At 43.9% G+C, this 21,314-nt stretch overlaps 5 protein-coding genes across 9 annotated transcripts; 1 reads left to right on the top strand and 4 right to left on the bottom strand.

The window, feature by feature from the left end:
- Nucleotides 1–441: 441 nt before the first annotated feature.
- Nucleotides 442–1,599, bottom strand: s100w (S100 calcium binding protein W). Its single transcript, XM_037453614.2, has 3 exons — nt 1,450–1,599; nt 1,032–1,174; nt 442–915 (listed from the first exon to the last, which is right to left on the bottom strand). Exons 2-3 carry the CDS (start codon nt 1,170–1,172, stop codon nt 727–729), a joined length of 330 nt encoding a protein of 109 aa, XP_037309511.1. The 5' UTR covers nt 1,173–1,174; nt 1,450–1,599; the 3' UTR covers nt 442–726.
- A 2,713-nt stretch (nt 1,600–4,312) lies between these two features.
- s100a10b (S100 calcium binding protein A10b) lies at nt 4,313–5,619 on the bottom strand. The gene is made up of 3 exons (XM_037453607.2): nt 5,582–5,619; nt 4,608–4,762; nt 4,313–4,533 (listed from the first exon to the last, which is right to left on the bottom strand). Exons 2-3 carry the CDS (start codon nt 4,743–4,745, stop codon nt 4,372–4,374), a joined length of 300 nt encoding a protein of 99 aa, XP_037309504.2. The 5' UTR covers nt 4,746–4,762; nt 5,582–5,619; the 3' UTR covers nt 4,313–4,371.
- Nucleotides 5,620–6,439: 820 nt separating this feature from the next.
- On the bottom strand, nt 6,440–8,606 carry krtcap2 (keratinocyte associated protein 2). Its single transcript, XM_037453613.2, has 5 exons — nt 8,464–8,606; nt 7,695–7,849; nt 7,485–7,548; nt 7,045–7,111; nt 6,440–6,931 (listed from the first exon to the last, which is right to left on the bottom strand). Exons 1-5 carry the CDS (start codon nt 8,465–8,467, stop codon nt 6,811–6,813), a joined length of 411 nt encoding a protein of 136 aa, XP_037309510.1. The 5' UTR covers nt 8,468–8,606; the 3' UTR covers nt 6,440–6,810.
- Nucleotides 8,607–8,706: 100 nt separating this feature from the next.
- On the bottom strand, nt 8,707–11,825 carry LOC119197373 (transmembrane protein 107). 4 transcript variants are annotated; one of them, XM_037453610.2, is made up of 6 exons: nt 11,762–11,825; nt 10,866–10,961; nt 10,682–10,749; nt 10,199–10,299; nt 9,765–9,861; nt 8,707–9,437 (listed from the first exon to the last, which is right to left on the bottom strand). In XM_037453610.2, exons 2-6 carry the CDS (start codon nt 10,950–10,952, stop codon nt 9,368–9,370), a joined length of 423 nt encoding a protein of 140 aa, XP_037309507.2. In that variant the 5' UTR covers nt 10,953–10,961; nt 11,762–11,825; the 3' UTR covers nt 8,707–9,367. The 4 variants fall into 4 exon arrangements, with proteins under 4 accessions (XP_037309507.2, XP_037309509.2, XP_037309506.2 ...); XM_037453612.2 differs by lacking the exons at nt 9,765–9,861; nt 11,762–11,825 and adding exons at nt 9,588–9,684; nt 11,066–11,153; XM_037453609.2 differs by lacking the exon at nt 11,762–11,825 and adding an exon at nt 11,066–11,153.
- Nucleotides 11,664–19,972, top strand: trim46a (tripartite motif containing 46a). 2 transcript variants are annotated; one of them, XM_037453605.2, is made up of 12 exons: nt 11,664–11,878; nt 12,725–13,013; nt 13,466–13,616; nt 14,177–14,375; nt 14,457–14,603; nt 14,680–14,775; nt 15,183–15,436; nt 15,532–15,653; nt 15,746–16,075; nt 17,025–17,254; nt 17,379–17,446; nt 17,760–19,972. In XM_037453605.2, exons 1-12 carry the CDS (start codon nt 11,819–11,821, stop codon nt 18,205–18,207), a joined length of 2,394 nt encoding a protein of 797 aa, XP_037309502.2. In that variant the 5' UTR covers nt 11,664–11,818; the 3' UTR covers nt 18,208–19,972. The 2 variants fall into 2 exon arrangements, with proteins under 2 accessions (XP_037309502.2, XP_037309503.2); XM_037453606.2 differs by having other exon boundaries at nt 12,725–12,983.
- The last annotated feature ends 1,342 nt before the right edge of the window (nt 19,973–21,314 follow it).

Genomic DNA, 21,314 nt, shown 5'->3' on the forward strand with positions numbered 1-21,314 from the left:
TCTGAAATAAGGCCTGACTGCTTTGTTCACATTGCCATGGTTTAACTGCACTATAGGCTGAGTCCTTGTTTACCTGAAATGTGCACTTTATAATTTTATTTTGTACCGCCCGGTTTGTCAATGTCAATTTCAGTAAAATAAAACATTTGCATAAAGCAAACCAATCCACTTTTCGATGTTGATAAGAGCATTAAAATGAAGAAAAAATACAAATTTGCTATTAATTGTGATTCATTTGGAGTTAACTATGGCATAAATGCAATTAATCGTGATTACATATTTTAATCGCTTGACTAATTTTAAGTGACTTTTCTGATGGAATATAACCGACAGCAGTCAGTGGAGTTTAAAATGTTCCCTAACGAAGCGGTGACAGTGATCGGGTGCTCTGGAGAACACAGCAAAGGGGCTCCGGTGGTTAAATGTTGAACCAACGCCAGGAACAAGTCAAACTTCATTGTTTTTATTTATTGTCAGCAAAGCATGGAATAGAAAGTTCTTTGAAAACATGCTGACAGAGGTTTTAAAAGGTAGCAAGTATCACAACTCAGATCTACTTTCAAAACATAAATACCAAGTTTGATTTGAATGATGGATGTGCAAAGGGCCTGATATCTCAACATCTGGGTCCAGTGTCTCTGTCCCACATGACAGACGCAATTGTCATATGTATCAAATATTTCTAAATATCTTATGATGCTGCAAACATTTTTTAGGGTTGGTCCTTTAGTCTTCTTGTTCACCTTCTCGTTCTTTCCCTTTGCCTTTCTTGCCACCCTTGCCTGTCTTTTTCTGGTAGTAGCATTTGGCCAGGTCACTCACACAGCGACAAAACTCTCGGAAGTTTATCTCCCCATCGTGGTTTTTATCCAGCATGTTCATGGCTTCCTCAATGTCCTCTGCTTTGATTTGATCCTGTAGGGAACACATCCTCACAGTTAAATGACATCATGAAATGCAAGCGGTGTGGTGACTAAGAGGTGGGATGACGCATTCATTTCGGTGCACATAAAGTGTGTTTAGTGGCTTACTTTTAACTCAGGAGTTTGTATTTCTTTCTCCAACACCTTCTTCAGCTCTTCTTTGTTCAACGTCTTTTTCTTTCCCTCATCGTCAGCGTAATCAAGGAATATATCCACAATGTTTGTGATGACCTGGTCCAAACGAGCCATGACTGTGGATGAAAAATTGTTGATGACAGTAATTAACAGAGGTGCAACAGCAAAACACCTCGTAGCGGATTAACAGACAATATATTTGGATCATGAACCTGTTCATATGTAAAATATATGCAAAAAAACATCAAAATCAACACAATATGGTACTTGACAAATGCTCAGAGACCTGGATAAAAAAAAAGCATCATGACATAACTCTTAAACATTCCTATTGCATCTTTCATTCTCAACATCTGGATTAAAGGCTGTTTTTTCTTTCCTCAGGACTCACCTCAGAGTTTCCTGGTGGAAGAGAGAGAACACGTCCGTATGTCCTGCTGTCCAAGTGAGACTGATGTCGGACTCGGGGGAAATTCCCTCTTAAAGAGGAGACATGCAACGTCTATCACACACACACACACACACACACACACACACACACACACACACACACACACACACACACACACACACACACTTCCATTCATTGGAAATGCCCCCCACCCAGAACTGCTCCCTAAAACTAAAGACAGTGTTTGTTTGTGTTGTGTAACGGTTGCCATTGATGACTTTGTGTGTGTGTGTGTGTGTGTGTGTGGATAAACAGCTGGCATAGATTATCTAAAATTAGACTTTTTATTATGGAGTGGCTCAGTGTAGCATTTTTCTAACTGAAATGGATGCTGATGGCTGAATTTGGTGCTTCTGAGACCATCAGAGATCACAATGGAACATTTTGATAAGTGTATTCCCACTTTAGTTTCACAAAGTTAATCAAAATCCTAAAAAAGTCTCTGCTGGGCCGGAGTCCCGTGGGAGTGTCCCGGCTGTTTGTTCCTTCTGACACAGGACACACCCCATTCATTCTGCCTAACGTTATGTAACTCTAGCTCCATTTTCCGCTCCTTTGTTCCGAGGCAGCAGAAAGGCAGTATTGACTTCCTCTTTCCCTCTGTTGCCTCCTGCCGAGTCCCTTTTAACTCAAGTGTCTTCCCTTTGGTCTCGATACTTTCGCTTATTGAAACGATCAGATTCTCCTTTGCAGGGGAGGCGAGGTAAAGAGAGACGAAGGATCTTGTGCTTTCAATTCCCCAAAAGTCCATCTCTCCACACCCTGCTGGCTGAGGAATGAGTTACAGTTTCAGCAGAGGAGCCACTGTGTCTCTGCAGTCTGCCCCTTAGACATGTAAATAGTTTTAAAAATAAAATAGAAATTACTTTGAGCTGAGCTATGAATAAAACATCAAATATATTTTCAAAGAACTGCGTTGCTTTAGGTGTGTTACTTTCATAATCCCCCAAGAAAAGAAGAAGCCAACACCTGTCAAAGTAAGGGTGTGGGTGCAGGTTTCTCTACATTTCTGAAGTGCAAAAGAGGTAAAGGTGTTCCTGCAGTTATGTTCAGTGGGATTTTTACCCAAAAGTCTTACAAGGGAGAGGACAAAATGATTAAACTTAAACTGAAACTGGCTGCTTTGTCTGGCAGCGTCATCACATCTAAACCACGTCATGTTGTGGAAAACCAGGTTTTCAGGGAAAACTCTCCATTCAAGTGAAGCCCTTCGACAGGATATAACAAAGGTGTGTTAGAGTCTGGTCTCAATCATCCTCACTGAATGATTTATTTATGGTGTTTCTGGGACATCTAGTGGTGAATCAAGGGTATGGCCGACTCTTTAAAACACCAAACATGAATGAGTTTTATTTAGTGTTAAAGGCCTCCGTGTTGGCTGAGACCAGTGTGTTATCCAACTTACTAAAAGGTTTTACAATCACTACTCATTGGGCAAAAAGCAATGTTCATGACCCAAGAGCAGCGATGATTCATCGCTACAATGTCATAATCAATAATACTGGATAGAACTTATCCATTATACATTTTTAATTATATACTGTATATAGATATATGAACACCCCGGAGGTTGCAATCATTATTTAAGGATTGACATTTCTGGTAGAGTCAGTGGACTAAAAAACATAAGGCCGACCACACAGAGATGTACCAACATCACTGACAGTGAGTTGGGATGCACAGCGCCGGGGTCTAAATGGAACAGAGCCATAATGAAGAGGCTGTGTGTTTACTGTCTATTGGCATGTTAAATACAAACGCACTAAAAAGTCTTTTTTGGTTAAAGTCTAAAACGTTGCAGTTTGTCAGCGTGACAGCTGTTCAGATAAAGACTTTTGCACTTTGATTTATGTTCAGGCTTCAGCAGTAAGACTATAATTAGTATCCTGTTTTTTAAAATGTTTTTTCTTTATACACACTCCTGCAGCATACCGGCCACATTGACTAACTGACTTTAAAATAATCATTTTTACTTTTACATCATTAAGAGCATATTTTTCCCCCTCTGCCATGTATTTATTGGTTTGTGTGTCCTTTTTTCGGCTTTTTTCTTTCTGCTGGTGAATGTCAACTATCCCACGAATAAGGCAGGCAAATATAAAACAGTTACTTGCTGTCTTTTAATATCCCCCCTTGACTGATGTCACGGACCTTATAAAAATGTAACGGATTTAGTATTGGAGCTAATGCTCCAATTTCCTTTGCCTGCAACATGCACTTCTATTAATATACATTCATTTTATTGAAGTCTGTGTTGATTGATGCAAGGAACCCTTTCAGAAAGATCTTACATGTGTGAGAGATACCAGAAGAAAACTCATCTCAGTTGGAAGAACAGAGGAGTAAAAAATTCATAATCCATAAACCATAAACTCTTGTCGGCACTTATAAGGATGCTTGCACCTGAATCCATAACTCATGACCTTCAGGCAGCATCTGATAACCAGCACGTTCCCATATTGAAACTTTTACCTTCTGTATAAAACACAGCTGCCTTGATTGAACATTTTCAACATTCAAGGAGTATTTATGGGTTAAACAATATGTTTCAGATGTGAGATAAAGCACATGTGTTACATAATATTCATATGAATCAATAGTCTGTCCCTTCTGAGGTATTTTTTCATTTAAATTGGCAGAGCTCTACTCGACTATAAAGGTTCCACGTGTGCGCACGAAACAGATGATGCAGCGTGTATGAATCTATATGCAACCAGAAGAGCGATCACGCATGGAGTAGAGAGAATCTAGTATTTTGGACCGATGTATAGCAAAAGAGTAATCAGAACAACAGAAGATGACATCGTGTTAAAGGTAGTTTTTACTTTAGAATGCAGCGACCACATGTGCTACAAAATAATCTCACTTCTTGCCCTTCTTCTGTTCCTGGAGCATGAAACACTGTTCACAGGCGACTGAGAGGCCGACGATGAGGGAAAGAAACTCTTCGAAGTCCACCATAGCGTCTCCGTTTTGGTCCAAATCCTTCCTGATCTGCTCCACAACCTTAGGGTTCTTCTGGCTCTGAGACGGGGACAGGATCAAAAAGGTAAGGGCATTTAAGGTGAAAGGTTTGATGTAATGGGAGAGATTCTTACTTTCAGGAAGGTGGGTAACTCAGTCTCTATTAGTTTGCTCAGCTCCTTCTTGCTCAAGGACTTTTTGTCCCCATCTTCGTCGGCATAGCGGTGGAATATGGTGATCAGGGACTCCATGCACTTCTCTAACTCCGTCATGGTGGTGGACGTGGGTGCTGAGGGAAGGAAAGACAAGTCTGAGCGAGAAATATTTTCATATATACGGAAAAGCACAAAAAAAGAATTCTCTGTCATAATGGCAACTACAAGACACTACAGGCTTGGGCCGTAGATGTATTTTAACAATAAAGAAGAATTAAGCATAAAGAAGGAACTTTCTATTTGGTTACTTTTTCACTTCTACCCTTAATTAACTTACGCAGGCCTGAAGGATGCAGTTGTTATCAAGCAGGCTGCTTTAAAGGAACAAAGTAGATTTACTCATAAACAATTTGCATCAATGCTTATAAATCCGCAATACATCGCACTTCTGAAAAGTGCCATTCCACATTATTTTACTTCAGAAGGTCTGCAAAGTTCATCCAAGACTAACATGTTATTAAGTGAGGATGTGGGTGTTGGTCTCACTGGCACCGAGAGCAAATTCTTGGACTATTACACATGGTTTTCCGGCCCATAAGCTGCAATCCTTATCTCGAGGCTCCCCCTCTTGCCTTCTTTCTGCACGTTTTTGGTTGAATTCCAAAATCACGAGATAAAGCCTTTTGCGAAAGTAGAAGATAAAAAAGGAGAGTCAAATAACGCGACGGAGGGGGGGGGGCACAGAGAGGACGAGTCGCAGCTCGTCAGAGGAGGAAAGTCCACTCAAAGCAGCGTTGGGACGCAGCCTACCACTTGGATGCATAGTCTTCGTTTAAAGAATGCAATTCCCTCTGCGTGACGGCGTCATTTAGAAATGCAGGCTGTAAAACAACCGAAACACTCATAGCTGAAGGGAAGAAAAAAAGTTTGGGAGGAATTTGAAAAGGACTCACCAGGTCTCCAAAGGGCAGAGACTGTTGTTGGAGATCGGCTGAAGAGCGCAGTGACGCACTGAGAGTTCAATGGAGGTTTTATAGCTGCGGGCAACGCCCAATGAGATGGGAAGAAGGAGGAGGGATGTAGAGGGGGGAGAGGGGGGAGAAACAGCGAGGAAGAGCTAAACTGATGCAGAGAACTTTCAAATCCGACATCTGCAAATATCAATTTCGCTTCGAGTTTTACGTTTTAGACGCACGTGTCCAAGTGTGACAACCACATCTGGAAAATCGACGTTTTTCTTTTTTCTTTTGCTGGTATTATTCTGATATGAATCATAACCAAATGTGGTAAAGCAAAGCATGACACGTCTTCGTCCGTTATTCTAGGACATGCTTAGTCAAGTCCGTTGATCACAGTAATGATCTCATGAGCCATTTTCATTCATTCCTCCATCGCATGTTCCTGCTGGATAGAACTTGCAAAACTCACAGTGCAAAATAAACATTGTCATTACTTACGTCACTTGTTTCCATGTTCTCTCCAATTAAACTCTGGGTTTTGAAGCTTTGTTTATCGAGAGATGAACTTCTCCATAAACTTGTATGGATCTATGCAAACGGATGCTTACAGCTTACTTGTACTTCTTTATACCACACAAAGGACCGTCATCATGACTGAACAAGTCCGAACAGCCATCACTCACCTCTCTGTGAGATAGAAGGAGGCATCATTTCTCAATAACTCGTAGTTTAGTTGCTTTGTCACTTTTTCTATCAGTACTAAACTGTTTGTCAGCTCACAATTTCAGAACCACATCTACCAGAGCATACCGACCACAATCAAGAAACTGGTTTGACAGAATACAAATCACATTTAAAGTATTTTACAGAGTTTAATTACAAAAGGAAATTAACAAAAAAGCGACTTGATGTGCTGATGAATGCGCGGATAACATGATGTTTGAATATCTTTGCAATCAGTGTAAAAAGAGAGCAGACAAAGGGACCATCGAAAGGAACGTGGCGGCCGCTAGGCTTTCTCCGTGGACTTGATTCAAATGAGATTACTGTAAAAAGGAACTGATCAAAACTTTACAAGTAATCAGCAAAGAGCCTGTAGAAATACACAGTTATGGATTCAAGACATTAATACAAAACATAGGAAACAGCCGAGCTGCACTGGACATCGGCGCCTCGGTATCATCAACTGAGTTGCAGGACGCAAGAGGGATCCAACAAATCCATCAGTTCTTCCTTTTGCCCTTGCTGGTGGCTTTTGATGGAGTTGCTGCGGGGACTCCTGCCTGGTAGAGGGCTGCAGATACTTTGTTGATGTAGTACAAGGCAAAGAGGGAGAAAATCAGGCTGGAATGAGAAAGAAAGAAAAACCAAATGAATAAAACACCTTTAACTACGACTAATAACTGTTGTATGAAGTTGAGGGAGGTATCTGTGATCTGCAGAGGTAGTGCACGTACCATGTGGTGACACAGACACGGTGCACCAGACCAGAGGCGAACAGTGACAGGCACAGGCACAGCAGAACTGGGAATAGAGAGAACGAATGACTAAAATGAGCCTGAATGATCTATTAAGGCTCTGAAATTGAATGTTAGTCACAAATAAAGTCTGCATGTTACCAAGATTGCATATTAATTATGATTATTAACTACATCGCTGATTGAAAAAAATGAATAAACTTTGTATCCAATGTGTTGACTCCTGTTAGGAAAGCCTGGTAAGGGGACATTTGGATGGGCTTTAATGATGAAGGCTGCTCAATTTTCTGTGTTTCACTCAGAAAATCATTGGATGAGTATGAGGCTCAACAACATCTAAGCAAAGAAAATGTAATTCAAATAAAAGACACCAAGTGTATCGATAGTGTGAGTTTAATTTCCATATGGTCAATACTTACTCTCGGGGAATATCTTGGCTTGGAATCCCTTCCCAAAAATGAGATTTTCCATATTATTAAATGCCTGGAAACAGAAGTTAAGGTGCAACACTGCTTAGTGGCATCGGTACAGTTACATGCACACAAGAAAACCAGGTTATGTAGAAAATGGGAAGCCAAATAAAACAAGTTTTAAAAATCAGATCAGATCAAAACAGTTTACTAGGATACAGTGAGGCAGCAGATGAAGAGGATTGAGCCGAAGAAACCTCCCAGGATTGTGAGCCACTCGGTGGATCCCAGCTGCTTACTGAACATCTGCATCCCAGCAAACACCAGCACCGACAGCAGGCTGGACAGTACCAGAGAGGTGCCCGTGTTCACCGCTGCAGGACAAATACAGCGGTTATTGCACAACTCCGACCAGGCCCGTAGTGGGATGCACCAACACACACTTCAGCTTTAACTTAACTGATGGGGTTTCCTCTGCTTGATCTCATCAAGCACAAAATATATGTTTCACACAGACACCACGGTTCATTCTTCAGTGCTTTGGTGACTTAACGCGGGAAGGATTCTTTTAACCCACGATATCATCAGTGCAGGAATAGAATCACCCTCACGATATTAGTCCACATTTTGGCTCACCGGCGTGATTCGGCCCCACAGAACGTAACGCCACGTCAGTGTTCGTCCGCTGACGTCTCTGCCAGACGGCTGCTAGCTTAAAGCTAAAACACCGACGTGGGCAGCGAACATATCAGGCTAAAGTAATGCTCTCATACACCACGCGATGATAAAAAGATACATTTAAGCCCTGGTTTTGGGGATTGGTCCATATGCATAGAGTAAAAAAAATGCAGCTGAAGTGCTATCATTCTATTTCGTAAGTTATACGTAAGCGTTAGCTAGCTAGCTTGTAATGTTTTATACGTTCCACACGAATACAAACGGGCGCGGCTGGCTGACGTGGATGACCAATGAATCGCGTAATACATACCCATGATTCAGTATTAAATAAGAGTGGTTGGTGTCCAAACAAATACAACCTGGTTTAAACGGCACAGGCAGTTAACTTGTCAGCGGCTCGCGGAACGAAAAACTTCACTGCCCGGTCCGAAAGGGAGGTGGCACCAGTGGGCGGAGTCAGGAATGCAGGAAGTGCCAACTTAGCAACTTCGTTGATAGATTTAGCAACTTTTCAGACGACCCTGGGAACTTCGTTTCAAACAACACTTGGCAACACGTACTGCGGTAATCACGCAATGACGTCACAACGTCATCTAGCAACTTTTATGACAAACCGACCTGCCTCTAGCAACTTCCCCGGACAAATGATTTTGGCAACACTGCGTATCTGGTTGAATGTAGCTCTCATTTTAGTTCAACATACATCCATTTTTAGTAAGTCTACACAAATGGAAATTCCAAAATGAAATACTTATTTTATGACAAATATGAACTAAATATGAAACAATTCTATTGTGCAGAAATAATTGTGTCTACCGTAAATGAGTCAAGTACCAATATTGTCTTTGTTAAAGGTTTTCCTTTTTTGCTTTTGTTCAAAATAGTTAATTAATTGTTGGTTCTAATGTAACAACTTTTTAATACTTACTTTACTTTACATTTCTGTTATTATTATAATTATTTAAAAAATAGATAATTAAATTAAAAAAAATTGTGTTAAGGGTCTACTCATCCTGGTTAAGCAGTATTGGTACAGGGTAAGCACTGTAAGACAGAAAAGCAAAAATAAACTAAAGAAAAGAAAAGACAACACACAGCAGTTTAGGAAATATTTTTTACAACATGTATTTGAGGTTATAATAATATAAGTTATCTATTGAAATTTGGAGACATCTGTTCACCTCCACACTAAACCTTTGCATTTCACATCACTTTCACAAAGGCTTCTTCTTTAGTCCAAAAACCGCAATAAACAGAAGGATCTCCACAAAAGCAGGAAGCACGCTGGAGGGAGAGATGGACAGAGATGGAAAAGGAGAGAAAAGACTGCATCAGTACTTAGCAGTGCTTACATGGATTCATATACCGCAGTTACTAATCATTGATTATGGAGGTTCTATTACTTTGAAAGCAGATGCATGCATGCACACAAACCTGCAGATGGCAAATATAACCCAATATGTCCAGCATTCCCACTCCTCAAACACAAAGAAAGACAAGGATACGGACGCGCCGCAGTGGACAGCCAGTGCTGGGTTCAATTTCTGTCAGGGAAATAATGTTTTTGGAAAAATAAAAAACCTAGACAAAACTAGGTACATGCATACTAACCTGCAAATGGCGAGGATCCACCAGTAGATGTAACACTCCCACTGCTCAAATAGAAAGAAAAGCAGAGCCACTGAGGCACTGGCATGGACTCCTGTCGCTATAGTAAACAAAGGCGTATGCAGGAGTTGAGTCATGGAAATGTAACTGATCTCATTTCATACCATGATATTTCACGTGACATCAATTTTCTTGTTTAAGTCTGTGATACATTCTAAGCCAAACTGAGATCCCACGTCTCTTTCTTTGTCTAGATGACAAATCTCATTGTATTTGCTGCTCTTGTAGAAGTGAAATCCTAAAAGAAACATATATATATATTTATAATTTACGGTATAAATAGCTTCAAAGGCTTCTGTCTGTAACTGAACATGTTGTGTCACCTTCCATGAATCATCATCATCATTGGAGGGCACAGTATCACTGCAAAAGGATACACAGGAGACCTTGGCTGCAGTTGAACATGGACACTCCTGAGAAGAACCCACCCAGCTCTATGGCAAACAGGCCGAGGGTCACTGCCAACGCCACCACGAACCTGCGACAAAGAGAGACATATTAGAGGGAGTGTATGCTAGTGGTGCGATTACTTGTAGAGAAGTAAATTATTATATAATATATATATATACACAAAGATGCAGTATACATGGCAATAAAAGAGATAACTGGAGGGGAATTTGTTCTTTTTGGAAGTGTGGATCTTTCAGATAAAGTTGAGGAGTGCCCTGTATTCTTGGCCCATTTGATCCAAACCGTGTCATGCCGTGTTGAACTCCTACTAGTCTGGTCTTGAGTTGGTCTTGGTTTCAACCCCTCAAAACCGTGTACTTGTGTCCGTCATGACTCACAGTGTTAGTTTAGCTGGACTTTGCCACAAACCTGCTGTGCGGTTTTACAATTTTAGCCAAATATTTTCTTACTTCCGGTCTTCATTGTCATACTGTTCTTGCGTGAAATCCAAAGGCAAGCAAGCCTTCACGTTGTGGTCCTGTGAAACAGACATTTCAAGCAGCTTAGCATCAAAAAACAAACTTGCACTAAGGATAAACACTACAGTATGTTTTACACGCACCTACAACATAATATATCAAATCGGTGTCTTACCCTCGACCAAAAGATTGTGATAACGATGACAAGGTGAGCAATAATGGTCAGGAACCGCGCAGGGACGAGGCTGCTGACAGCCGACATACTGAGCCACTATGAACACAAACAGACGACTGTTATGAATTCATGCGACGTTATTTTAACTAATTGAAAATAGAAAACCTATCGTAATAACTATTTAAGTTAGCTACTGTTACTTCCAAAGCACGTCTGAGAGATACCACATTCGCTCTATCGCGCCCAAAGACGGTTGCTACAACAACCGACAGGGTGCATTGGCGCTGGTGCGTTCTTAATCACAGTCCGGTTCCAGCGACGACCATCGTCGGAAGGTTCCGGAAACGTGCAACGATTGAGAGCCGACTGTCCGTGTATTCTCTACACAGCACTTCCCTCTAGCGGTACTACGGGAATTGGGGCACAAACAATAGAGCACATTTAAAAGAAACTCACCTCTGATAACAACAAGAAGGATATTTATTTTGGCTAAATAAAATCAATAAAAAATCAATATTTTAAAAATATTAATTGAAATACAAGTACAAGAAACGGCACTGGAGGTGCTGTTTCGTGGTTGGACCCGTGGACTGGACTGGAAAGGTTGTTTACAAATGGTCAAATATGCGAATATTGAGGGGAAAAAAACTCGGCATACGATGTTTTGAAATAATAATAATATCTATTTTGACAGTGTGTAATGGTTTCTTGGGCAATGTAGACAGCTCAACCCAGACCAACCCCCCTTCCCATCCTTATTCTACACAGAGGTGAGTGGCTGCTTTGAGGCTTGAAGCAGCGTGCGCATCGCGGCGCACATCGAGCACAGAGAAAACCTGCAGACGCGAATCGCTTTGCCAAATACGGCTAACCTTTCCCCGGTGCGACGGACATACCCTGAGCCCTGTGTTGGTTTAGCTGAAATATCGCAGCGACGCTGACATCTTTGAGGGATGGCTGATTCAGAGTTAGAAACCTTTACCTCTATCATGGACGCTTTGGTTCGCATTAGTGTGAGTACGGGGCTCATTTTATTACGCTATTTTTTAAGTGTGCTTATTTCAAACAAGATATCACCATTACCATTTGTCTTCCAACCGCACATTTAATCCCATTCTTTTTCTTTATGTGCTTTCATATTAAAGCATAATTTTGGCAGTCGTTTGATCGAGGTTTTTTTCTTTTTCTTTTTTTTTCTTCTTTTTTTTCGTACCGTGGGCGAAACATAAAATGCAAGGCCACAACAAAACATCCACGCTATATCTAAACCTTGTAGTAGATGAAGCGGCGGATGTTTGGTGATAATGACCTAAAAGGATGTTGGCGGACGGTAGCTTCGAATGCTTACGGGCCCCATTCGATGAGGCGGAACTGATGTGCGTTGTCATAGAAACGGGATGCTGCGTTAAGTAGGCTAGCTACAACACTAGATCTGGGCCTCCAAAGCTAGTAATACTTCAACACTAAACGTCCAAGCAGCAACAACTGAACGCTACATTTATTTTATTGATTTGAATTTTCTTTCCTGGAAGAAGTGCAATGCAGGGTTTGCCATGAGTTGAGCTCATTCCATATCTGAATTGTTCTAACGAAAGGTGAAGCATGAGACATCTGTAGTCAGATGAATCTCTTCTACTCCCCCACATCTCCTCCCTGTTCTCCGTACCTCTAACATCAGCTGCATGAAACCTGTCGGTTGCCGCTCCTCTTTTCGCTCTTGACGCCTACACATCTCATGTGCATTTTCATAAAAAAGAATGTAAAGAGCCGTGGATACTTGTTTTGGACTGTAGTGACTCAGCCTTTAGTGAATCTGACACCTCACACCCAGTTCTCTTCCTGAACCTCTCCCGCTCCAGTCCAACATGAAGAGTATGGAGCAGGAGCTGCATTGCCCGATGTGCGATGAGATGGTGAAGCAGCCCATCCTTCTGCCGTGTCAGCACAGCGTGTGTCTGCTGTGTGCGGCCGAGGTGCTGGTACAGAGGGGTTATCCTCCTCCAGACCTCCCCCCAGAGCCCAACTCGCCGGCCTCCACGCCCAACACTCGCTCCCCGCGACAGGCTCGAAGACCCACACCCAGGACCCCTGACCGCCTGGAACGGGTCCTCAGAACAGGTGGAGAAAGCAGATGTGGAGCTCATATGGGTGTGTTGATGGGAATTTAAAAAATGAACTTGAAAGTCAACTCAGAGTGACCCGATTGTTTAAAAATTGATGCTGGCGGGATATGATGTCACAGTCCTTTTAGCATCTGAATTTAGGTGATGTTGTTGACACACCAGTGTCCTGCTGAGCATGCAGGGCTTAATGCATTCATCTCATGACTTATTGAAGTGCACGTAGAGCAAAGGCCACAGAGACAAGGAGTCAAGGAGGCACAAAGGGAAGTAAGCATCTGTCGAGCAGGTGTGTTTTCACTGTGTGTGTGTGGAAGCTAATAGTGTTTCCTCCAATGTGAACCAACTATTTATCACTGCATTTATTTGTCTACGTGTAAAGGACAACTAAGAGTGCCGCATTTCTTCCGTTTCCCATCTCCATCCATGTCTCCTTCTCCTTCATCTCCCCCTCCTTTTCAACCGCGTCCCCCCTCTCAGTGTGCGGGACGTACCCAGGGCGGAGACGGAAGGAAGCAGCCCCTCCCCCCATGCTGTTCCCGTGTCCTTCCTGTCAGCGGGACGTGGAGCTGGGAGAGAAAGGCCTGACAGACTGCCTCCGCAACCTCACACTGGAGCGGATAGTGGAGAGGTGTGAACGCCGATCCAGTACTATGCACTGCATCACAAAGGGGCCCAGGCACAGTCGGGCGTACCAGGAACTAACACTGCAGGCCCGAATGTGACGCATGCTGGGGGCTTTGGTCTCCTCTTGATAACTACTCACCGTCAGAAACATAAATCATAGAGAAAGGAAGAAGAAACAAATCGATCCGACAGTCAGCCAACGAAGGGCTCAGTCTCGGTCAATACTGCCTTATAAATTAGGATGCAAATAATTTGCCAGAAGGCATTTCAACAATGAATCTTTGCCGCGCTCCTGATCCAAGGCTGACTCGAAGAGCAGATTGCAGGGGCAGCACAAAAACTGCAGTGTAGTGTTTGTGGCAGAACTGTCCCATTTAGACCGATTTAAACACACGTGGAGAGGGTTTGAATTGCAGTGCTTCTGATATTGATCTTCCTTTAATATTGATCTTCCTCTTCTCTCATCATCTGAAATGACCTCAATCGTCCCTATTGTTGACTTCTTCTGCTGCGGAGTTGCTTAAGAGCCGCCCTGATCTCCCCGTACCCCTGTCTGCCCTTTAGGTACAGGCACACAGTGAGTCTGGGCAGTGTAGCCATCATGTGTGGTTTCTGTAAGCCCCCCCAAACTCTGGAGGCCTCCAAAGGCTGCGCTGATTGCAAGTCCAACTTCTGCAACGAGTGTTTCAAACTCTACCACCCGTGGGGAACCCCCCGAGCTCAGCACGAACACATTCTGCCCACCAACAACTTTCGGCCGAAGGTGTGTTCTTCTTCTGTGTTTTCTTTTTTTTCTCATCACACACACTTCCTGTGCCTTAATCCATCCGCCGTGCTCCTCCAGGTCCTAACGTGTACGGAGCATGAGCAGGAGAGACTGCAGTGGTACTGCCGCGACTGCCACAGGTTACTGTGCCCGCTTTGTAAGCTGCGTCGTGTCCACCATGGGCACAAGGTGTTGCCGATAGCACAGGCCTACCAGGCCCTCAAGGTCGGTGCATGTCGAGCCTGTTCAATCCTTGACGTAAGAATCCTTGAAATATTAACTTGGGTTTTGGGTTTCGCAGGACAAGGTGATCAAGGAAGTCAACTTTGTGCTGGCCAACCAGGAGACAATACAGAGTCAGATCAATCAACTGGAAGCCGCCATCAAACAGATGGAGGTGAACCATCGTTTCTCTCCTTTGTCAGTGTACGGTTGTACAGAAATAGATGAATAGAGAATCTGCTGCAATATTTGGGTTGAAATGACTCCCATGTGGCTAGCAGTGGGGGGTTTTTCTGTCGAGATAGCACTGCTGTGGTCTACTCAATCAATAACGGGCTGAAAGCAACATTTTTAACAATAATCAACAACCCGCTGTGGTTTGGGTAAAAATACTTTTCTTTATTGTGCTTGAATCCAATGGGAATCCATCCCCAGCCTAAATGCACAGGTAGTGCTTGGGGGCCCTGTAGAGGCAAGGGGCTCTAGTGCAATGACACAACTCTGTCTCAGTTTATGTCATTCCAAATCCTTCCCTGCCTTTTCCAACTTGTCCCTTTTCACCCCCACGCACTCTTTCTCCAGGCGAACAGTGCGGTGGCTTTGCATCAGCTGACCCACTGTATCCGAGAGCTGGGAGCAGCCGTAGCGGAGCGGCAGGGGGCGTTGGCTCTGGCCCTGGAGGGGTCGCGCAGCAGGAGGGCAGAGGCCCTGTCGTCCCAGGTCTGGGAGAGGCGAGGCCTGCTGGAGCACGCCGGCCTGATGGCCTACACGCAGGAGCTGCTGAAGGAGACCGACCCCCCCTGCTTCGTACAGGCTGCCAGAGTCACCCACGGCAGGTAACCCACCAGCTTCATTGTAAGACGTTGGAGGAACAAATTGGCACCATTTATTTTTCCAAGATCTCATTTTTTCCCTCTCTCACATCCTGCAGGCTTGTGAAGGCCATAGAAAGCCTCCAGTGTTTCTCTCTCTCAGCTGACCCCTCCTTCAGGAACTTTTACCTAGATGCATCCAAAGAAGTCAAGCTCATGCACAGCTTGGAGTTCATAAATGGTAGGACATTTTGGTTCTGTGTGATAAAAGCCAAACTCAAGTGAAATTTAAACTCATGAATGTAACCGCTTGTCGCTTTGTCTCCTCCACAGCGCCAGTGGCTCCGGTCATTGACACCCAGAAGACCCTTGCGTATGACCAGTTGTTTCTGTGCTGGCGCCTCCCTCAGGACTCGGCCCCAGCTTGGCACTTCTCCGTCGAATACCAGCGACGAGCAGGAGGGGCTGCAGCCGTCTGGGGCGGCACCAGGTCGCCCAGTGCTGCGAGCGCATGGCTGCGACAGGATGAAGTGAGAGGAACCAATGCTGTGATTAATCGGCTTCAGATGGATAGTGTGTACGTGCTCAGGGTGAGAGGCTGCAACAAGGCCGGGTTCGGAGAGTACAGCGAAGAGGTTTACCTCCACACTCCACCGGCACCTGGTGAGAGACGGACATCCACATCAATTTTACATCCATCTTTTAATTTTCGCGACAACAAAAACATTTGTTTCCTTTGCAGATTCACTAAATTCTTTGCAAAAAAAGTGTACTGGAAATAGTTTGGAGAATAAGCAAAAATGCCTTCAATTCAAAACGGGTTAATTTGCAGTGGGAACAAAGAAAATACTCTGCCTACTGTTTGTAGCATTGTCCTTTCTTCAATTGATTGACTAATCTAAATATCTTACTTTTCTCTCTATTCTTTTATTTGTTCTATTCCCATTTTTTATCAATTAACTTCAACGCATGCATTTTTTCCTCCCAACTCTTTCCTGCCTGTCACTGTACACAAAAACTGACATTGTCCTTTGACCCCTTTTAATGCACAATGTTTGTCACAGCTCGACTCAAACGCTAAAACACACACGGCAGCGTGTGCGGCGGGTCGACAGTAGGTGAAGAAGGAGCCTCCTTAGCGAAGGTTGTGAGCTTTCAGCGGGCCCAGGTGCGGCTCATTAAGGTGACCCAGGTTCTGCTGGTCAAAGAACAAGCCAGGAAACAGGGACACCTAGTGGAGGGGAGGGTTCATCACACACTACACCGTCCTCCTGTAAGAAAACCGGATCAGTTAAAACAACATGAAGATGTGAATGATGACTCCCCTCCGACAGTCACGTCTCCACACCACACCACCTCCTCCTATTCTTTCTCTTGTGTTACGACCTCTCTCTTGATCGGCCTCTTATGTGTCCTCCTCCCAGTCTGCTTCAGCTATCCCTCCGTTACGTGATCAGGCTTGCTGTAGGCCGACCGCCTCAGCTCCATTATCTAACCCTTCCTCCCCCCCCCCCCCCCGTGACTCCCTTTCGTTACCTTCCTTGCCATCTCTCGCCCCCCTCGTCACCCCTCCTTTCCTCTGCTGGTGTGCCTCCTTTTCTCACACCCTCAGTGTTGAGCTTCTCCTTGGACTCACGCTGGGGGTTGCACGCTGACAGGCTGGCATTGGGCAGAGGGCAAACGTACGCTCGCAGCGTGCCGGGCCTCTCGCTCCTGCAGGCCGCCGACCGCACGCTCACTTCTTGCCACTTGACCTCTGACCTGCTGGTCGCCGACTTGGCCGTCACTCAAGGCAGACACTACTGGGCATGCTCTGTGGAGCCTGGTTCCTATCTGGTGAAGGTGAGACGGATGGCTGTTGATCAGTCGTATTATTATTATAAAGCTTTATAAGTAATAATACCGTACACGCTGACTCAAAGTGGACGACACCAAAGATCTCTGCCCTTCCGACTCTGTTTTGCAGGTGGGAGTGGGACAGGAGGCTAAACTACAAGAGTGGTTTCATCTCCCCCAGGACATGGCCAGCCCCCGGTAACCATATCGCCCTGGCTTAAATGTTGTCTTTGAGCCATTTAGGCCAGTGGGAAATGAATGAAATACACACAGTACTTTATCAGCTTTTCAGTCTGGAAATGCACGCTGTCAGATCACATGTATTCATTTGATCACTTAATGATATAGAATACTGATTATTCTGACCTTAAAGTACGGAGGGCAAGTGAATAGTACTCACACATTATATCATATCAATATAGTCTACTAGGAGATACATTTGACTGCTATGCTTAGTTGTTCTTTTGCATATTCTGATCTTTCCCTCCCCTCTGCCCCCCCCCCCCTCCAGCTGCGACCCAGACAGCGGCCATGACAGTGGGGCAGAGGACGGCCAGGACTCTCCTCCCTTCTGCTTCCTCACAATAGGCATGGGCAAGATCCTGTTTCCTCATGGACGCGGTGACACTCAGAGCCAGGGGGACGGCCAGAGCCTGGGGGCAGTGCACGCCCCCGGTACCGGCCACAATAACCTGCCTCACCCTCATACTGCCCCCCTGCCACCCCGGCTGGGGGTGTGCCTGGACTGTGACAAAGGACATGTCACCTTCTACGACGCCCACTCGTTGCGGGTCCTCTGGGCGGGACACATGGACTGCTCGTCTCCAGTGTGTCCGGCCTTCTGCTTCATCGGCGGCGGCGCCCTCCAGCTGCAGGACCTGGTGGCCAATCGGAGCGTCGAGGAGCCGTCGCCGCGGAGGGTAACTATCCAAGCGCGCGCCACAAATCTCGGCAAGTAGATTGTAGTGTGACACAGCTGATTCAGCGGTTCAACTTGATGTCAGTAAGGATAAACGTGGCTTGTGTTCACCATTTATTGTAGCTCAGTAATGAACTGCCTTGATCCAGGGACATTTTGATGCTCGACGAAATCTGTCACTGGTGAATATGGTTGCGTTTTTTTCCTCTTAAGATCATTGGTGAGATTATAGAATACATATGTAATGTTCTTTTGCATTTGTATTATCTTCTTTCTTTCTTTTTAATTGAGTAATGCTCCCATGGACATTGTGGCTGAAGTGATTTTAGACTATGCAGAATTCTGTTGACAGGGTGAGAGTAGATGCCCTTTATAAACAGGCTCAATCAGTTTGCAATGTAAAATAAATGTCTACTCTTCTTTTACACATGTCTTAATGTGTTCCAAAATGAATGGACAGCAAAAGTTGCATGCAAGTGTAACGAGGATTTATGACTTACATATATGCAGATGACTGACTGTCACCTTGTAAAAGCACCTCAGATGTATGTGTCGAATTTTATGTCTTTATTTTGAATGTAACCTCAAGAGGTGTTAATGATGTGTATGTCAGAATTAGAGAATGTGAATATTCTTTGGTTGTTGAATTGTGTCACGTCAGCCTCTTGTGTCTCTGTGAGTAAACTTTTTCCTTTTTGGCTAGCTGAGCACGCTGAACAGTTGCCTCAAGGTTTTCAAAAACAGTTCTGAGGAAAAATGTTCTTATGATGCTGTTTGACTCAATAATATGTGAATACGTTTTTTTTACATTTTGGAAATGAAAGTGGCCTACCAGTTTTGGTGGAACTCCACAAATGAATGATGAGCTGTGTTGTTTAAGGAAGTGGATTTATTAAAGTAATGCAATTTGCCTCATAGGGCTTTACACTCTGTACACTTGCCTCATCCTGTGTCCCAAAAAACCCTTGCATCGGCACTGGAAAAACTCCCCCAAAAATGAAAAAAACCTTTAACCTTTAAACGCAGAACCTTGAGGTATAACGGCACAGGACGGACCGCGGGACAGACAGAATGCAATGGATGTCATGTGAACAGAATGAACGACCTCGACAATGTACAGTACGTTCAATTCATACAATAAAGATGATTCAGATGTTGAGAGTAGTTAGCAAGTGTAAGGCAGGACCACCGCAGGGACAACCACCATCCAGATATAACCACATTTATATAGTAATAATGATTTGTATAGAAGGAGAGGGAGAGAAAAGAGGAGAGAGGTGTACCCTCCATAGCAGCTGATCTAAGGGCTGGTCCAGACTAACCTGAGCCAGCCCTTACTATATGCGTTATAAAAGAGGAAAGTCTTGAGCCTACTATTAAATAGATAGAGTGGGATGAGGAGAGGTATTTCTTATGAGCTCTGGACTTAAATGGATTTCCTACTAAAGCAAACAGTAGCTGATTTACTTGAATAAGCTGTATTGTCTGAGGAATGTAAGAGCCCAGTTGCATTTCGTGTCAGTTCAAGAGATTGTCTATATTGTAATATTTATTATTGACTAGCTCCGTCTGTATTTTGATATGAAATAAGGAGTTTCTGATTTATACTTGTGTGTGTGTGTGTGAACTCTGGCTGGGACTGTCTCCAATGACGTGTCCAGACGCCTCTTCCTGTGTCTCAGCACAGCACTTGAATGACTTTAGACCGTATGCGGAAATCAGAATCTATTCATTTAGATTTAGCTTTGGCTAGTAGAATGTTTCTATCATGTCATGAGAAAAACAATAAATGATTGCTAACCATAGCATGCCGTCCCTTTGTAATGCAAGTCATTCCTTTAGTGTCTTCTAAAGACTTTAAAGAGGTAACTATACAAGAGAAATCCTATCTATAATTATAACTTGCTTCTAATGAAACCTTTCCTTTAGTTTACGTCTTGTTTTGTATTTCTCTTTTAATCTGAATTGAGGACTCTCAGGTTGTAAACCTATTTATCGTCATCATCGCCAGCAGTTGGTTTAATTGTAGTGTGCTATTAAGTTGTCACACTTTTGATTGACTGTCAACAACAGTGCTCCAGAAGGGATTAATAAAGACACACTCTCCTTGTTTTAAATGTCACGGAGTGCGCGCGTCTGCATGTAAGGGCAAGCGTGCCCTTAATCACTCGAGTGTGCCAGATCTGACAAGCAAAGTGGATATTTTGCACCACAGGGTTTAAATATAACCAACCTATTTTGTACAGAGCGAAGACACACCTCGGGACACGGGGCGGCGTCATACGTGAGCCCAACACAAGGCGAGGGAAGGGACGGTTTAGTAGTTGGGCCAGTCGGACCGCTGGTGGAACCCACCATCGGCTCCCAGACACTGGGACAGAGGTGAAAGAGTTCAGTGAGGCTATTGCGCAACGTCATGGCAGTTGTGCCTTTGTCATGGTCTTCTTACATCAAGAGGTGTTGCAATCAAACCAGTGTTTGCTGTGCTCTCTGCTAGTATCACTTGTCTGCTGCAGGAATATGTCATTATATTAATGAACCTTTAGGGGGCGACATTGCTTGTGCTTTGTCTATTTGCTCAGTAGTATGTGTCAGTCAGCAACAGGTGCATGCCGTGTCAACACTGATTTGACTTGTCCCAAATCTGGGATGACATGTATAAGTTAAGCTGCGCTATTCATTGTTACACATGAATTAAAAGGTAACTCCTCTCTCTCTTTACCAGTAGTTTGACCTACTTATTTGTTACTGTGAATAAATATGAATGCACATAAATTAGAGTTTGCACATGCCAGTGAGCCAAAGTAAACACACACACACACACACGTTAATCACACTTATCTACATTGCATTCACACCACACGGACCAAAAGTGTCATTTTTAAAAGAGCGCGCAAAACTACGTTACATCACATGCGTCCCAGTATTAGTCCTTAAAACAGTCAAACTTAGGAAAATGCGCCGTCGAAACTGAAGTGTTTTGTCTCTAACTGCGCCTCCTCGGGCTCTCGGTGGTTGCATCATTTCATAGCAACAGCTCCGCCTAATGTTCCTTTGTTTACCAAAACACAACTCCTCCCCACTAAAGTTAAGCCGCTGTTTTTCTGTGTTTGCACGCAGGTGTGTTGATGTGAAATTCACTCAATT

This window comes from Pungitius pungitius, chromosome 11 (assembly GCF_949316345.1).
Source record: "Pungitius pungitius chromosome 11, fPunPun2.1, whole genome shotgun sequence".
Taxonomy (NCBI): Eukaryota; Metazoa; Chordata; class Actinopteri; order Perciformes; family Gasterosteidae; genus Pungitius; species Pungitius pungitius.

Coding starts and splice junctions, on each gene's coding strand:
- s100w (XM_037453614.2), bottom strand. CDS start 1,172: ATGGCTCGTTTGGACCAGGTCATCACAAACATTGTGGATATATTCCTT. Junction 916..1,031: donor TACAAACTCCTGAGTTAAAA/GTAAGCCACTAA, acceptor TGTTCCCTACAG/GATCAAATCAAAGCAGAGGA.
- s100a10b (XM_037453607.2), bottom strand. CDS start 4,745: ATGACGGAGTTAGAGAAGTGCATGGAGTCCCTGATCACCATATTCCAC. Junction 4,534..4,607: donor AGTTACCCACCTTCCTGAAA/GTAAGAATCTCT, acceptor TCCCCGTCTCAG/AGCCAGAAGAACCCTAAGGT.
- krtcap2 (XM_037453613.2), bottom strand. Junction 7,549..7,694: donor TCTTCATCTGCTGCCTCACT/GTATCCTAGTAA, acceptor TTCTGTTTCCAG/GCATTTAATAATATGGAAAA. Junction 6,932..7,044: donor CGTGTCTGTGTCACCACATG/GTACGTGCACTA, acceptor TTCTCATTCCAG/CCTGATTTTCTCCCTCTTTG.
- LOC119197373 (XM_037453610.2), bottom strand. CDS start 10,952: ATGTCGGCTGTCAGCAGCCTCGTCCCTGCGCGGTTCCTGACCATTATT. Junction 10,750..10,865: donor TCACAATCTTTTGGTCGAGG/GTAAGACACCGA, acceptor TCTGTTTCACAG/GACCACAACGTGAAGGCTTG. Junction 10,300..10,681: donor TATGACAATGAAGACCGGAA/GTAAGAAAATAT, acceptor TCTTTGTCGCAG/GTTCGTGGTGGCGTTGGCAG.
- trim46a (XM_037453605.2), top strand. CDS start 11,819: ATGGCTGATTCAGAGTTAGAAACCTTTACCTCTATCATGGACGCTTTG. Junction 14,604..14,679: donor AGGCCTACCAGGCCCTCAAG/GTCGGTGCATGT, acceptor TGGGTTTCGCAG/GACAAGGTGATCAAGGAAGT. Junction 17,255..17,378: donor CTGGTTCCTATCTGGTGAAG/GTGAGACGGATG, acceptor TCTGTTTTGCAG/GTGGGAGTGGGACAGGAGGC.